This window comes from Solenopsis invicta, chromosome 1 (genome assembly GCF_016802725.1).
Source record: "Solenopsis invicta isolate M01_SB chromosome 1, UNIL_Sinv_3.0, whole genome shotgun sequence".
NCBI lineage: Eukaryota > Metazoa > Arthropoda > Insecta > Hymenoptera > Formicidae > Solenopsis > Solenopsis invicta.
This window is the reverse complement of record NC_052664.1, coordinates 18,644,067-18,660,173: the sequence shown is the minus strand read 5'-3', so window position 1 is coordinate 18,660,173 and position 16,107 is coordinate 18,644,067. Positions and strand designations below refer to the sequence as shown.

Below are 16,107 nucleotides of genomic sequence, written 5' to 3'. Positions count from 1 at the left end.
TGAATTTATTTCAATTTATTTTAATTCACGTCGACATTTTCGAATTAGCGCTTCAGATTTTTCGAATCCATTTGAATCCAAAAATAATATGAATACATCAGAATTCAAGATGATGAGTAGCTCATTTCATATTTTAATTCATTTGAGTTCGTTTGAATCCAAAAATACTCCGAACCTCTAAAGTGCGAACTCAGATAAATTAAAGTAAATTGCAATCTTCATTTTATTTTCAAATTTATTTTTGTTTGCTGGGAATGTACTCCTGTAATTTTTTACAGTTGCCACTTGATATTTCTTAAACTGCTGCATCTTCAAAAATAGACGGAATTTTAAGCAATGCGAGTGTTCAGTTAAAAGCCCAGTAAACGAAGATACATTAAAATAAATTGAAAATTGCAATTTTAATTTATTCGAGTTTGCACTTTTGAGTACCGGAGTATTTTTGGATTCAAATGAACTCAAATGAATTGAAACATGAAACGAGTTATTCAACGTATTGAATTCAACGTATTCGGATATATTCGTATTACTTTTGGATTCGAATAAATTAAAAAAATCTGAAGCGCGAATTCGAAAATGTCAAAATAAATTGATTTCTAAACAAGCTTCGCTACGATTTCTCGTAAAACAGCTCATGTACCTTAACTCCAGTAGTGCCTAGGCCCCGTAGAAAGCTGGGTCCGAACCTGCGGTCAAGGAGGGGCAGCTCAGAGAAAACAGGAGGAGAGGAGGAAGCGAAAGAGAAGGAGGAAGGTCGCCGTGGCGCGCTTGGGCGCGTTTAGTCAACCTGGTGGCGCCGAAGAAACAACTGTTGGCGACGCCTGCGAGAGTCGGAGCCGCGAGAGCGTGTTGCAAATTGTATCGTAAAGGAAAGGGAAAAGAGAGAAGCGCGATTCGGCCCGGTGACCGGCAGGATAATTCCGAGCGCGGTGTGCGTCTCGATTTTCGCGGTGTGTTCGAGGCAAATCGCGCGGGCGGGCGAAGCGCGCGTTTTGTGAATCAAGCGGTCGATCCTCCAGGTGAAACAGGTGGGACGCCAGGATGGTGGCCAAAGACCCGAAGATGGTGACCGCGATGGAGCTGATGAACCCGTACGAGAAACCACCGAGCATGTCGGTCAGCCAGTCCATGAAGACCTTTCTGTACAATCGCGAGACCGGCGCGTTTATGGGCAGGACCGCTAGTAGCTGGGGTAAGCGCGGTGTTGCCAGCTTTAGGATTTCTTCCACGCGACATGGAAGAAATTATGTGGTGGCCGCCGTAGGAATCATGGTGCGGCTTAGTGAGAGTATCGATACTGAACTCGCGAGTATCGTGACGACTGTCGATACTACTTGATTCCTCCCAGGTGTGGACACACCTTCGATAATCGCGTCTTTTCCGCGAAACTGAATTCTTAAAGTGTCTTGATGTATATATATATATATTTTTTTTTTTTTTTTGAAGAAGGTTCATTCACGCAAAGACGCGTCTGAGGAAATTCGAAAGTTTGTGTATTATTTTAAATACAAAAATCGGTTCAACTGGTCGTTGTTACTTCGACCAATCGCGCACCAATTGTTTAACTTCATTTGACTCCATTGCTCTACTGTCTGGGAAAGCATTAGTGCTAATCACACCGATACTTTGCAACGAATAACTTTAGAGACATTCGTATTGACATGCGAAAGTTGAAAATAGAATTTTAATATTTTGATACTATATTGGATTATAGTATCATCAGCGTTTCTAAATAGTCAACCGATGTCAAAGGAAGTACACGTGTAGGGCGTGTCAGAAGCCACGCTCTTTTCCTATAGGCTTCTTGGCAAACTCGCAGTTGAGCAGAGATGATTCATTTTTTTTCAACAAAAAATCGATTACGCGCTATTTCTTTCTCATTTATTTTCTCTACATAAAAACAATGAGAAAAAATAATTACATAAATAATTTTATTAATTTGCTGTATTATTTCTTAAATCATATATAGATTAAATATTTTTGACATCCGTTAATTTGTTGCTCGTTTTTGATCTGATTTAAAAATTGATTAGATTTTATTTAAAATAACAAGCAGGATACTTTTTTTGGTGGAAAATATTTTACAAAATTTTACACAAGTTTAAAAAATATTATAAAAATCTACATGAAAATGCTAGAATTTCAATACTTTTCTACATTTTTGTAAATATTTGTTGTGAATTCTAAAAATTTTTTGATAAAACTAAATCGAACTACAACGAACTATAACATTTTACACATTTCTAAGTAGCTTATTCTGTGACAAAAAAAATTTTTATGAATAATTACAAAGTTCTACCAAAAATAAAAATTTGTAGAAATTATTAGTTTTTTCGTAGCAATATTTATTTTTTCTTAAATATATGTATAACTACTAAAATTAACAAAAAATTTCAATTCTATCATTCTGGCGTAGAATTTTGTAGAATTTTTTTGCCAGAGTTATTTTAAATTTTATTATCAATTTGGATTTAATGGGGGAACTGATGAGCAGAAACACAAATGGAAAAAGTCTTAAGAATGGATTATCTAAAGATATATGTGTAAAAAATATTTTAATGCAGTAATTAGATAATTTCTGAATATTAGACAAATTCTAGATATTTTGTAAATTTTAAATGTTAATTAAGCAAATTAGCATACGTAATTGTGACGGTGTAAACAACATTTAAAATTTACTTATTTAAAATATTTATTTATTTATTTGAATAAAGTGACTTGAAGTTTAGTAACCGAGTTTTTTTTCTTCGGTCACAGCTGATTTTACTCCATTTACATCGTTATGTTTACAGTTTAGTTTTTTATACTCACGGTAATTTAAGATAATGTTCTTAATGGTTCTTTTGTTTTTAATTTTAATATACACTTATTCAAAATTTTATCATTACACTTTGCATTATATGTAAATTTTTAGCTTAATTAATTACGACATCATACAAATTATCGGCCTTGTATTTTCTAAAGAAATGCAATATAATATTTTAGTCGACTCTTTCCTTAAGTATGCAGTACATTTCGACTTACATCGTTGAGTCAGTCTATGATAATAATTGAATAAATGAGGATATGTTCATGGAACATAAGTGGAATACTATTAGTGCCGCGCAATAACGTTAAGTGTTACACCAGACAAAATCGTTTTTATTTCGAAAAATTCAAGTGCTGGGCATATTTAGCATTTACATATTTATAACAGAATAAATTGAATAATAAATTACAAATTTTTATATCTTTACAATATAAAACTCTTACAATAAACAGAATCTTATAAATCTAGCAAAAATTGAATCTCCTAAGCAGAAATATCATCAATTTTGCTCACAGCTTAATATATATAATTGAAAAATTCAATGACAAATATATATACGTATAATGTAGTGACCTAATTCAAAAGAGTGAAAAATACTTTAGGATATACTGTAACATAAACAAATAAATAAACAAACTACAAAGTGTAAAAATTGTATCAAAAATATCTTGGAATTGTTCTGCAGAAGAACAGGTTAACATGTATATTTTTATATTCACATATAAAGAACGACTGCCCAGAAGGTTACCCAAGATCTTGTGTTCCGAGAATACCACAATGGCTTGATGACGAATTTATTATATAAGATTACAAATATATGTAGTGAATTGAAATAATTAAAAGAATTATATTTAAAGAAATAAAAAAATTACCGTAATTAAAACTGAATAATAATGGTGTGAATAATAATTGTTTACTCTAAGCAAACTTTGGATTAACACATTTCTCAGAATTTTTTTTGTTACTAATTTTGAAAATATATTCTTGATAGAGACGATGATGTAATCAATTGTATGTTATAGATAAATTATCGAGTTTTTTGTACAAATTTTTTTACATTCTATACATAATCTTTCATTTATTCATATAATTGAATAATTATTATATCAGCGACTTAATTCAGCTACGTTTAATAATGATTAAAAGGGTGAATAGGAGGAAATATATAAGGACGATTTTTGCAATGGATTTGTATCCATAGAGATAATCTCCTCAATCAAACTACATCGTTGAACTTTATAAAATGCGATGCATTAAATGCAAATTCCATCGAATAAATGTCATAAAATTGTAAAATAGATAAATATCATAATAGCATCATTTACAATTTTTTGCTTTCGCTGCTTTGAATTTATAAAATATAGAAAGAATGAAAAATATTGGAAAGCATGCAAAGCTACTGATCATGCACTGCCTATTAAATGTTACCGTGCACCATCGTTGTTGCATGTATTATTACGGCATGTTAACGATTAATGTCAGTATTTTACTAGCCATTACTGCATGTTTGTTCTTAGCGCAAGATAGTGTCAATGACCAAAGATATATGATGGTGTCTGCACTATCGCGCAATCGTATTTAGTTACAGTTGCACAAAATGAGCTTTTGAGCTTAGATTCATGGATTGATAACAGTTAGATTTTTGATTGCTTAAATACTAATGGATACAGAAAAATTAATAAAGAATTAATGAATAATTAAGTTATATCAATTTATGAGAAATTAGTACATAATATACACCCAGAGAAAAGTTGTGTTTATATAGAAAAAATCGTTTCTTTAGCTGGGTTTTAAGTTGAAATGACAATGAGGAAAATAAAAATTTATTTGACTTCAATGACGTTATTAGCCTTTTTTAAAGTAACTAAATTATGTTAAAATTATTTGCATGATTAAAACAAATAATTTTTTAATTCAAAGAAAGCACGGGCAGAAATGTACGAAATAATTTAATTGGTGTGATGATTTTAATATAATTCTTTCATTAAAAAAAAAAGATTTGCATAGCGTAATCAAGCTATTTCTTTAATTCTAACAAAAAGAACAACCAAATCATCAAAGAAACTTTTTTTTAATCGTGTAATAATTTCTTTGATTCAGACAAATATTTTTTTAACCTTTCTCTGGATTTACGTTTGAAATAGTAGATTATGTAAAGCAGAAGTAAAACTGACAATGAGTAAAATTGCAATGGCGATTATCGTGCATATTGTGTATACATATTTATCAATGTTTTATGCACTATACATTTATCGACGCACGTCAGACGCGCATGCAAATCGAACCCGACATAGTAATAAATACTATCACGGGGCAATGTTTGCTGTTATCTCAATTCGCGATCGGTCACAGTTTAAATATCTGAAACATGACGCGCATGTTTTTTCCAAGACGAGATATCTAGGAAAGATGAAGGCATTCATGACGTTGCGTGTATATAAAGGAGAGGCTGCTCGCGAGCTTCAATTAATTAGTCTACCGGCGCGCCGCCGTCGATCACCGCCGAACCTGGTTACTGCCCTGTCTTTATATATCCCAGGATATGTGTTTACGACTGTCGCTATGGTGACCTAACGGTTATTACGTACCCGCCCCCATATAAAAGTGCACTTTACGATAGCCCTTTGCAGTTTAATGCGACACCTTTCAAATAACCCAACGAAAATAAATTCAAATAAATTGAAAATTGCAATTTATTTTAATTTATTCGAATTCGCGCTTTAAAGTCCTGGAATACTTTTGGATTCAAATGACCTTAAATGAATTGAAATATGAAATGCGCTATTCATCATTTAAATTGTTTTAAATTCGAACGTATTCATACCCATATTATATTATTTTGGATTAAAATAGATTTGAAAAATCCGAAGCAAATTTTTATATCGATTTATTTCTATTTGTTTCAATTCATTTTTTTACTGTATTTTTTTTAAGAATATCCAAATACTAATAAATTAAATAAATTGAAATCCATTAAAGTAAATCTGCTATTATAGAAATTGATTAATTTAGTACTTTAATTAAACATTAATTACTGATGCACTATTAACAGTGTTTTTGATATTTATTATGAATAATATAATTAATATAGTAATGAATTAGATAATTTTTATGTAGAGATCTCGATAAAACTAGACATTTAGGGATGAAATATATAAAAATATCAATTTACGAATGAAACATGCAAAAATGAAAAATGCTTTAATATTTCAATCTCGAAATATCGCTAAAGGAGTTTCTATTCAAAGTTTATTAGCACAATTATAATTACGAGTAAAAATGTTATGTTATAACCTTTGGCTCGATTTTTTTTTCATATCAATACGGTGACCACCCAGCAAATGGAAATGGATTGAAATGGATTTGTGTGTTCATTGCAGAATCCAAATTCTTGATTTTTTCAATCCATTTAATTCTCATTAAAGTTTAAGAATTCCTTGAATCAATTTTAATCCATACAGTGGAATTGAAATTTCTGTTCTTTCAATCCAAAAAAAGTTATGCGGGCCATGTAATCCATTTTAATCCATGACATAGGATTGAAATGACGTAATTGCTATTTTTTTAATACAAAATGTATTCAAATGAATTAAAGTGGATTATAAATTTTTATTCCATTTCCGTTTATTGGGCGTATCTTCTTCGAGAAAATAAAAAAAAAATCTGAAAATTAGAGATTTTTCTTCCTACATTTCCAAAACAGTTTGAACTAAACTGGATTTATCAATTGTTAACAATGAAGTTTATCAATTGTTTTCGTAAATATGTACTCATTAGTACAACGTTAGATATTGGAACGCTAGAAAAGAATTTCCTGTAAAATAAAGGACAACAGGTTAAAATAATAGACAAAATGGAGTTTTGAGAAAATAAATAAAGGGCTGCTCCAAAATAAAGACCTGTCCTTTAGAAAAACAGATGATCACTGTAAGTATCGGCCTTTGGCTGGCCAGTTCATTTTGTTCCATAACAACAAAAGGAAGACTTGCAATGCACACGCGAACACTGCGTGTTGATTCGCAAGAGTGTTTTGGTTTAATTGGCTCAGAAGCCCGTGGCGATACGTGTTGCTGTCACATTTAGTAACAGAGCTTCAAAAAATATAATCGAAATGTATCCTTGAAGTGCAATTAACCTTGACATACAATGTGAAAGGATCCTTCCTCTAATACTTCATTCTCACCTTCAAGTCTTCTATTCATTATTCCTCGTCTTAAAGTAAATAAGACACTGCTAAAAAAAAAAAGGAACAATGCTCTATCGTAATGCTAAATTATATTGCTTTTTTTTCAAAATTTCTGATAGACATAAAGAAACTGCTCTTTTCGGTTTCTATATACGATTCGTCAAAACGTTTTATACTCGTCATGCAATAGAAGCCTGTACAATATCATCTTTTAATCAAATCTTTCACGCTACTCCATATTAATGTCCGGAGCATAACAAAGCGCGATAAGTGAGGAAGGTGAGCGGTAGCGGAGCTAGAAAAAGACGGAAGCATCGAGCGTGTTTGATTCGCGGTGCATACAACGGTTTGCCCAGTTGAATGGCAATTGTTAAACTTCCTTTAGCGCAAACGTGTATAACGAGGTCAATTGGCGTTAAACGGCGGCATTACAGCATTACGTAACTTAGGGCCATTCCGAAGGGTACACCCACGCGACTGTGCCGCTGTCTTTCGTTCAGTTACAATCACCTGAGACCGTCCGAACCGTGGACGCTGCGCTTGCTGATCAAAACCAATGAACTGCCAAAGTCACGTCGGATCTTGTCGGATCTCTCGAGTTTAAATACATTTCTTTTGTTTTCTGTAACCGTACAATTAGTGACTCCAACGACCATTGTTCTGGACTTAAGAAGCTTCTTGTCTTTTCTAACAAATGATTTGATGAACTCATTCTTTTATTTGTACAAATGCAAAAATAGCTTTAGATAATTATTTCTTTCTTTTATAATTCTTCTTTTATAATTCTTTTATAATTAAATAGAAAAATCTATGAAGTTAATAGTGTATTTTTTTTTATTCATTACTGATCAAGATTTAACTAACATAAGATTTGATTCAATGTCGTCATTGTGAGGCTCCTATTGCATTGTGTAATGTAAGCTAAATTACTGAATAAGATTTCGCTTATCGCGTTTCTGTAAACTCTGCGAATCGTAACGAGACAAAACAGAATCGTAGTTACGTGGACTATGCCGTTGTAACGTTATGATTATAATGTGACCCTGAATAGTCTCCATTATAGTTTGTTCTTAAAGTTAAGGGATCAGTCAGAAAAATAATGAAATAAATCCAAAATAAATTTGATTTTATTTCGTTGAACGTCATTAAATCGTAAGAAATTCTGTTTGATCGAAAATGTCAAACGAGGAAAACCACAATCAATAATTACTAAGAAAAAAAAATTTAAGTTAAAGTCAAATAAAAAAACAATATTATTTCGTATAATATTTTTTTTTGTATAATATTATTTTCTATATTATTACATATAAAAAAATATATAATGTTTCTAAAGATGTGAAGACTTTGACAGCTACTTGCGGACAGATGCAACATGCACATGCGCACACATACAATTGATGTAACACTTACTCCGTAACCGAAGTCACGAAGTGTTAAATGGATCACCATTTTTTCGTTGATCCAAGGAACACCTGCTTTTCATTATTATCGTTAGGAGAGAGCTCAAAAACGTCTTTTCAGTAGGCGAGTTTCTATAACCAGAATCGGTACTAAAACAAAAAATACTTTTTGCAGCTTATTTTTCGCGAATTATACCGTTTAAAATGAAAGGTTTAACGTTTAAAAGAAAGGACTTGAAAATATCAATTTATTTCATTAAGAAAAAATATTAAACATTGTTACTTGCTGTTTTGCAATCTCCAACTCTTTACAAACGATGAACTCAGTGACTTCTTCATTCAAGTCTTTTCATTAAAGCTTTTTTTTGTTAAAACTTTTTCTTCGTTTATTTATCTTTTCTTTTAATTTTCTCTTTTTTTTCTATTTTTTGTTTCTTTCTTTATTTCTTCTTAGCTTCTCTTTTATCCGATTCTCTTAATTGATTACTCATTTCTACGATTTTTCCTTAATTCTCTGTCAGATTTTTTTTCTCTGTATTCATCTTTTTCTCTTCAGTTGAATTTCGTCTATTAAAATTATTGTTGTTGGAATCTAACAATTTTTGTGTACATTATAAGTTAAATAAACATAATTGAACTTTAATTACAAATAAATAAAAAATCCTAATTATTCGGGAAACAATTTGGTTGGTACTGAATGATAGTTGGGTGATCGGTACCGAGAGGCACGTGGAAATATTTTAAAGTGCAATCTACAAAGAAAATTGTAAAATTAGTACTATTTTTTACATTTAATAGATGAAATATAGTGTGCATAATGGCATAAAAATATATAATAATTATCTAAGACGTAAGAGGTCAGCTCTTGAAAGTAGATAACGCATTTTCACGCATTCAAACATACGCAAATGAAACAAAATCTCAAAACATCAGTTACATTGAAGTAAACAGTATGGATGGTACACTTCGCGTAGAACTACAGTATTCATCCGCTTGTGCGTAAAATGCTGTCATTTAAAGGTGAAAGTAAAAACTAGCTTTGGTCGGTTTTGTACGTTCGTCGACACTGTACGACTCTTCCCTAATTCTATTTAATACACACATTAATATACATATAAAATATAAATAAAACATAAGCATATAGTATTATATGCAAAATTATGTGTCTCAAAATATGAAAAAATATAGAAATGTACAATTATGTAGTTTTTGAAAAGCAATTATATTTTTTTAGATTAATTTAGTAATATTCCAAAAAATTTTTAAGCAAATACACACGCACACGCGCACGCTGAGTGTATTAAATTAAAACAATTTACTTTGTTTTAATTAAAATAAAATAAATTAATATGTCTCTTGTTAAAAAGTAATTGTATTTTTTTAAAACTAATTTAATAATATTTCAAAAAATCTTAAAAACAAATACACACACACACGCTGAGTGTTTCAAATTAAAATAATTGACTTTATTTTAATTAAAATAAAGTAAATTAATGTATACAATATATAATTTCAATTATAAATTTATTCAAGCTTTAATTTCAGTTGTTACTAATTATGATTAACAATTTATTGCATGCAATTTTTCGCCTCTGACGTCAGATAAATGTCGCAAGAGAGCCGAGCCTTATCAAATGCGATTACTTTTCCTTATGTATGCATACACATGTGCTTAGTCCTTAACAGCGCTACTTGATAGACGATGCCCACAAAATAACATCGCGAGACCCGTCAGCGCGTAATTGAATTGCACCATTTGACCAGGCGCTTTGATCTTCCTTTACGAATTGAATCCGCGGTTAATACAATTAACCTATAGGAAGTAGCCGCATATGAGAATCAACTTTTTCTACGCGGGACTATAAACTCTTCGCGAAGCACGTTAAGGGTGACGTTATTGTATTAACTGTGATGATCTTAGTAAGAGAATCACAGATGATCTCTTGAAAGTAATGCATGTAATACTTGTATTTAGAACAAGTATATGCTTCAAAATACTAGAATTCTGTACTAGAATACAACAAAATACAATGATATATAACTTGGAGCAAGGATAACTTCGATTAAACTTTGATTAACTTAATCGATAATTAATTTATAAAGTAATATCTCCACTATTTTGTTAACGTGATAAAATTATTAAATTTTGTTCAACATATAGAAAAGAAAGGATTAGATTATGGACGACAAATCATATAATTTTGCTTTAAATAATTCGGCCGATTGAGTTAAACGTGGATTAAATTAATTGAAGTGGCTTAATTATTTGGAAATAATCACATTTCTAAGAATCAATAACAAAAGCATGCGACAAGTGTAAAAAACTATAAGTAGGAAAGTAAATTTCTGATAGAATAATTATTGATAAAAAATTTCTAATCAAAATAATCCTGTTTCTGATCAATTGTTCTATTATTCACAGTTAGAATCGGAAAATTTCCGGCATGTTTCGCGAATGAGTGGAGAGTCAACTGATTTATTCGGAACGTGATTTCAGATATCTCCTCTTGTAATTTAATTATTCCATACAGTTTAGATTAATTATTTCATTATTTTAATTATTTTATTTTATTTTCACAGGTAAAATCGGACTATTTTATTTGATATTCTACGGCGTTCTTGCGGCGCTCGTTGCCATTTGTTTCTGGGGATTCTTTCAAACACTCGATCCAAGGATACCGAGGTGGCAACTCGAGAGATCCATTATTGGAACAAATCCAGGTAAATAATTTTTTGTTATTAGTAAGAAGGTTATATATAAAAGATCTTTTTATTTTATAAAATATCTAATAGTTTTCGTGATCTTTGTTAAGTTATTTATAGATTTATAAAACATTATTTGTGCAAAATTTTTAATACATCAAAAATTGATATACAGAAAGATTATGTATCTGAAAGTAAATGATGTTACGCTTCGCAGGATTGGGATTCAGACCGATGCCGCCGGAGGAGAATGTGGAGAGCACTTTGATTTGGTACAGAGGCACCGACAGCGAAAACTTCAAACACTGGGTTGATTCACTACAAAGTTTCTTAAAAGGTAATCATTTGTAATAAAAAAGAAACAAATGTCGCTTAAAAATCCATATAAAACTTTGAATCATAGATGAATTCTAAATAACTATTATCTTACATTTGCATATTTTTCTTCTCTTCCTCCCCTTTATTCTTAATTAACTATAATTAATTTTTAAATTGCCAAATATAATTTGTTCACCGATAATATTAATTGTTTTGTAATATTTCAGATTATATAACACCTGGGTCTGTTCTTGGTCTTGGCGCTAACATTAACAAATGCGATTATAATGAGCCGCCGAGACCCGGAAAAGTTTGTGACGTTGATGTGAAAAACTGGCACCCTTGTACCAAGGAGAACAGATATAACTATCACAAATCTGCTCCTTGCATTTTTCTTAAGCTGAATAAAGTACGTACATCATAATGTAGAATTAATGCGATTATTTATCATAATAAAATATTTACAAGGAAATATCTTTGTTTAAATACTTTCACTAACTACTTTCACTCGTCAACTTAAACCAATATTACACATACAATAAAAATCAATATACAACATTTTTTATATATTTCTTGTAATATTTAACAGATTTATGGTTGGAGGCCAGAATTTTACAACGATACTGAACATTTACCGCAAAAGATGCCACTCGATCTCAAGGAACACATCGCTAATCTGAAAGTAAATAACTCTTTGCAACTAAATACAATCTGGGTGTCCTGCGAAGGTGAAAATCCTGCTGATCAAGAAAACATAGGACCAATTAATTATTTGCCACGACGCGGTTTTCCTGGTTACTTTTATCCTTATGAAAATTCTGAAGGTTATTTGAGCCCGCTGGTTGCAGTGCACTTTGTCAGACCACGAAGTAAGTACAATAATTATATATTACACACGTATCACTATTTGTTGCAAAAATAATATAATTTAAAAAACAAAATTTTTCAATGTTCCATAAAATTTTGAATGTTTTGAATCATTAAAATTTTATAATATTATTTTCAAATGCAATTTTGTATAATAATTTAGTCTGCTAATATTAGAATACAAGTATCATTATCTGTTCACTTAGTATATTGAATTCTTATCGTTAGCTTGTTCCATAAATAACGACAGTTCGTTAGACTGTCATTGTACAGCTCTTTTTACCACGTGTAATATCTGTTTTATGACAGTATAACGATTTGTGGAACTGTCGTTAAGAGTAACAAAATAAGCCTACTGAATTTTCTTTTTCTTTATAGCAAATAAAAAAATAACAATTTTTTAATTATATCGTTGTGTAACGATATAAAATGACAATCGGGAGGTACTGAAATTAAACAGTTGTGATTTTGCAATAAGTGAATAGAATTAAATGAATTAAACAGTCTACTGTAAAAGAAAACCGTTATTTTATTAACATAATACTATAACATAAGCAGAAAGAATATACTGTTTCTTATTATCAACGTTATATAAATCCATTTCCGATTCTTCTTTTTCTCAAGCGCTTTATTGACTCCAAAATAATCATCAAGAAAGACATTAGAAATTTTTGTATGTTCTAATAAAATAACGTTTCTTGTGCAAAGTAACATTTAATTTATTTATTTCTGTTCATTCATTATAAAATAACAACTATTGATTTTGAGTTATTTTCCAATTATTATGCTGTATTTTTTCAGAAGTATACATCTCAGACAGTATACAATATTTATGATAAAAATTTGTAAATAGTTATTACTATTTATTTTTTTATACATTTATATTATTTTATATTTTTACACATTTTTATATATATGAAGAAAAAAATCTTTATTCAATATGTTATTAAAATATTAAAATTTAGACTAAATATTTTATATAATATTTACAAGAAAAAATAAATATTTATAGTTATAATATTAAAAGTATTTATAAAATATTTTAATAAATATTTATAAAATTTTTAAATTGTTATTATAAATACGTTTTGTAAATTTTTATAAATATTGTGCGTTGTCTGGAATATAATAATAAAAGAATAAAAATATATAAATTACTTACATCGTATTTATTTTTTATTTTCAGCTGGAATTCTGATAAATGTTGAATGCAAAGCGTGGGCAAAAAATATTAAGCACAGTAAAACCGATAAGATTGGCGCGGTCCATTTCGAACTGATGATAGATTAACAAAATCTAAAAACAGCCTTTGGCTTCCTATGCAAGTCTCTTAAAATGAAACGAGTGCCTTCGAGACAGCACTCGAGGTAGCCATTGGGCAAATCTTTATCTACTAAATAATAAAAATATGAGCAAATATCTCTCTGAAGTCGACATGCCGCCGACTCTCTGGACGATGTTACTCAACAAAACGGAAAGAGGTCTTACAATGGACATTCCCGAAACTTTTTATGGATTATACATGAAAAACCACAAACTTCTGAGAGATTGCATATGTGTATGCTGAATGAAGATATATCGGCAAGGATAACGACTGAGAAAGGGAGACGCTGATATTAAGAATTAGATCCTGCGCACAATGAAGGAATATTAAATATTAGGAACAGGAATTAGCATTAGTTTCCTCAATAAATATTAAGCATTACGCACAATGGACATATAAAGACGTAATAATAAGACGTAAGACATAAAAGTGTCACATAACATAACTTATTATTTATCTATGGTATATTGAGGAAAAATTCTAAAATTTTAATTCCTGTTAATAATATCTAATAGTCTTAATATCAAATATTTTTCTATTGTGCGCAGGATTCTAGATAGAGCGATTATTGAGAGGCCTTCATTACTAAATATCACTTTTTAGGATCTTAATTTCATATCAAATCTGTTGTTTTAGATTTGTCGTTTCGACAGTCTATTCGTACCAAATTTATTTAAAATAAACTTTAGAGAGTATTTTTAGCACGCGTGAAAGATATTTTTTATTCCTCTTACAATTAAGCGATCGTGTTATATCTGCTGTTTTGATTTTGTCAATTAAATTAATAATTAGTAATTTTTAGAATTCTAATAATGTAATAGTTCAATCATTTGCAATTTTCGTATAAAATAAAATTGTTTTTTTTTTGCGGGAAAAAATTAATATAAAAAAGATGTTAGTGTGTTCCAAATGTTTGTATTGCTAATTTTGACTATAATTTGTCGGCAACTTATTATTTTGCATATATATTTTATATAAAGCCGTTGTTTGATATTTGAGTATAATTGCACGTTAAAGAAGTTTCTATCACAATTTTAACACGTATTTGTGCAATTGAAAATTGAAAACAAATGAAAAAAAATGGAATCTCAAAGAATTTGTTACGCGTGCCTTTCGTTGCTCATAAGCGTGATTTAATTCGCCATTGGGCAATTAACAATTGAAAAAATAGAGAATGAGAAAATACAATAATGGAATCTCAAAGAATTATAATCGTTTACACGTGCCTTCCTTTGCTCATAAGAGCAATTTATATATATAAAAATCGACCAATATAATAGCATATAAAAGAATCTCATTTGGAATTATTTAATATACTCATATACATATAAATATATATACACATTAGCTGGATAGACTTTTTTATAATCAGGCGTGCAATTTTAAAGATTTTTTTTTAATATTCAAATGACACTAGAAATTAGTACGTCCTCAGGTAATATTATACTTTTTACCTTATTGGAACGCGTCAGTAATTTTGTCAAGTAGAAATTAAGAATCGCGAAATAGTTAGTAAGCATATAAATTTCTTATAAATAAGGAATTTGAAGCTGAAATGGCAAGTATGTCAAGCATGATGATAATACATATTTAAGATATTTAATATCTGGTCTGTATTTGTAAATATCAAAAAATCTGATAAAATGTTATGCAAATTTAAACAATTTTTTATGTAAATCAATAAATTAACGTTATGTCTTATATACGCTAATGTTTCATATAATAAAGAAAAATTTTCAGTAAGAGAACTTGAAAAATATGATTAAAAAAATATTGATGTACTCCATTTCTTCTTTCTCTTATTTCTTTAAATGAAATTAAAAATATCGTTTATATGTGTTGTAAAAATGATATTAGAAATAAGATAATTTCCTTTTCTTTTACGAGAAAGAAGAGAAAGATAGTGTTCATAGGTTTGAAATATATAGAAATAAATAATATAATGGCTTGATTTTTAAAAAATGTATTGAGCCAGCTTAATGAATGACTCACGACTAATGACAGGATTAATGACAAAAAATATATGTTGTTTTACTCAATATTAAGATATTGTCAGTCCAGTCAGTCTGTTTTTTTATCACGTATAATAATTGCGATTTATTTGCGATTAAATATGCACACGTGGAAATATTTTTAAGAAATGGCAGCTAATAAGTTTGTCTTGGAAATTATATATAGCGGCTAATTTATGTAACATATTGTGATCAAGTCAGAATTTGTAATTATTTGAGCACAATTTTTAGTTAATAAGAAAATAAAAATAAAAATTTCTACTTTTTAATTCATTCCTTTGCTAAATACGCGGTTCAATTATAATTTTATTATGTATAAATGAAAATAATATATCTGACGTTACGAGAATTAATCGGAAAGTAATGTTCCCAAAATTGTAAAAATCATATTTATTACATAGTAAAAAATAACAGCGATTAAAATCATATGTTTTACCCTATATATAAATACATTCTTTGTGAGAAAATGCGGGATATTGATTACTCAA

At 29.6% G+C, this 16,107-nt stretch overlaps 1 protein-coding gene across 1 annotated transcript; it reads left to right on the top strand.

The window, feature by feature from the left end:
- Window positions 1–763: 763 nt before the first annotated feature.
- Window positions 764–15,310, top strand: LOC105201173 (sodium/potassium-transporting ATPase subunit beta-2). The gene is made up of 6 exons (XM_011169091.3): window positions 764–1,192; window positions 10,976–11,116; window positions 11,316–11,435; window positions 11,644–11,825; window positions 12,006–12,285; window positions 13,470–15,310. Exons 1-6 carry the CDS (start codon window positions 1,042–1,044, stop codon window positions 13,571–13,573), a joined length of 978 nt encoding a protein of 325 aa, XP_011167393.1. The 5' UTR covers window positions 764–1,041; the 3' UTR covers window positions 13,574–15,310.
- The last annotated feature ends 797 nt before the right edge of the window (window positions 15,311–16,107 follow it).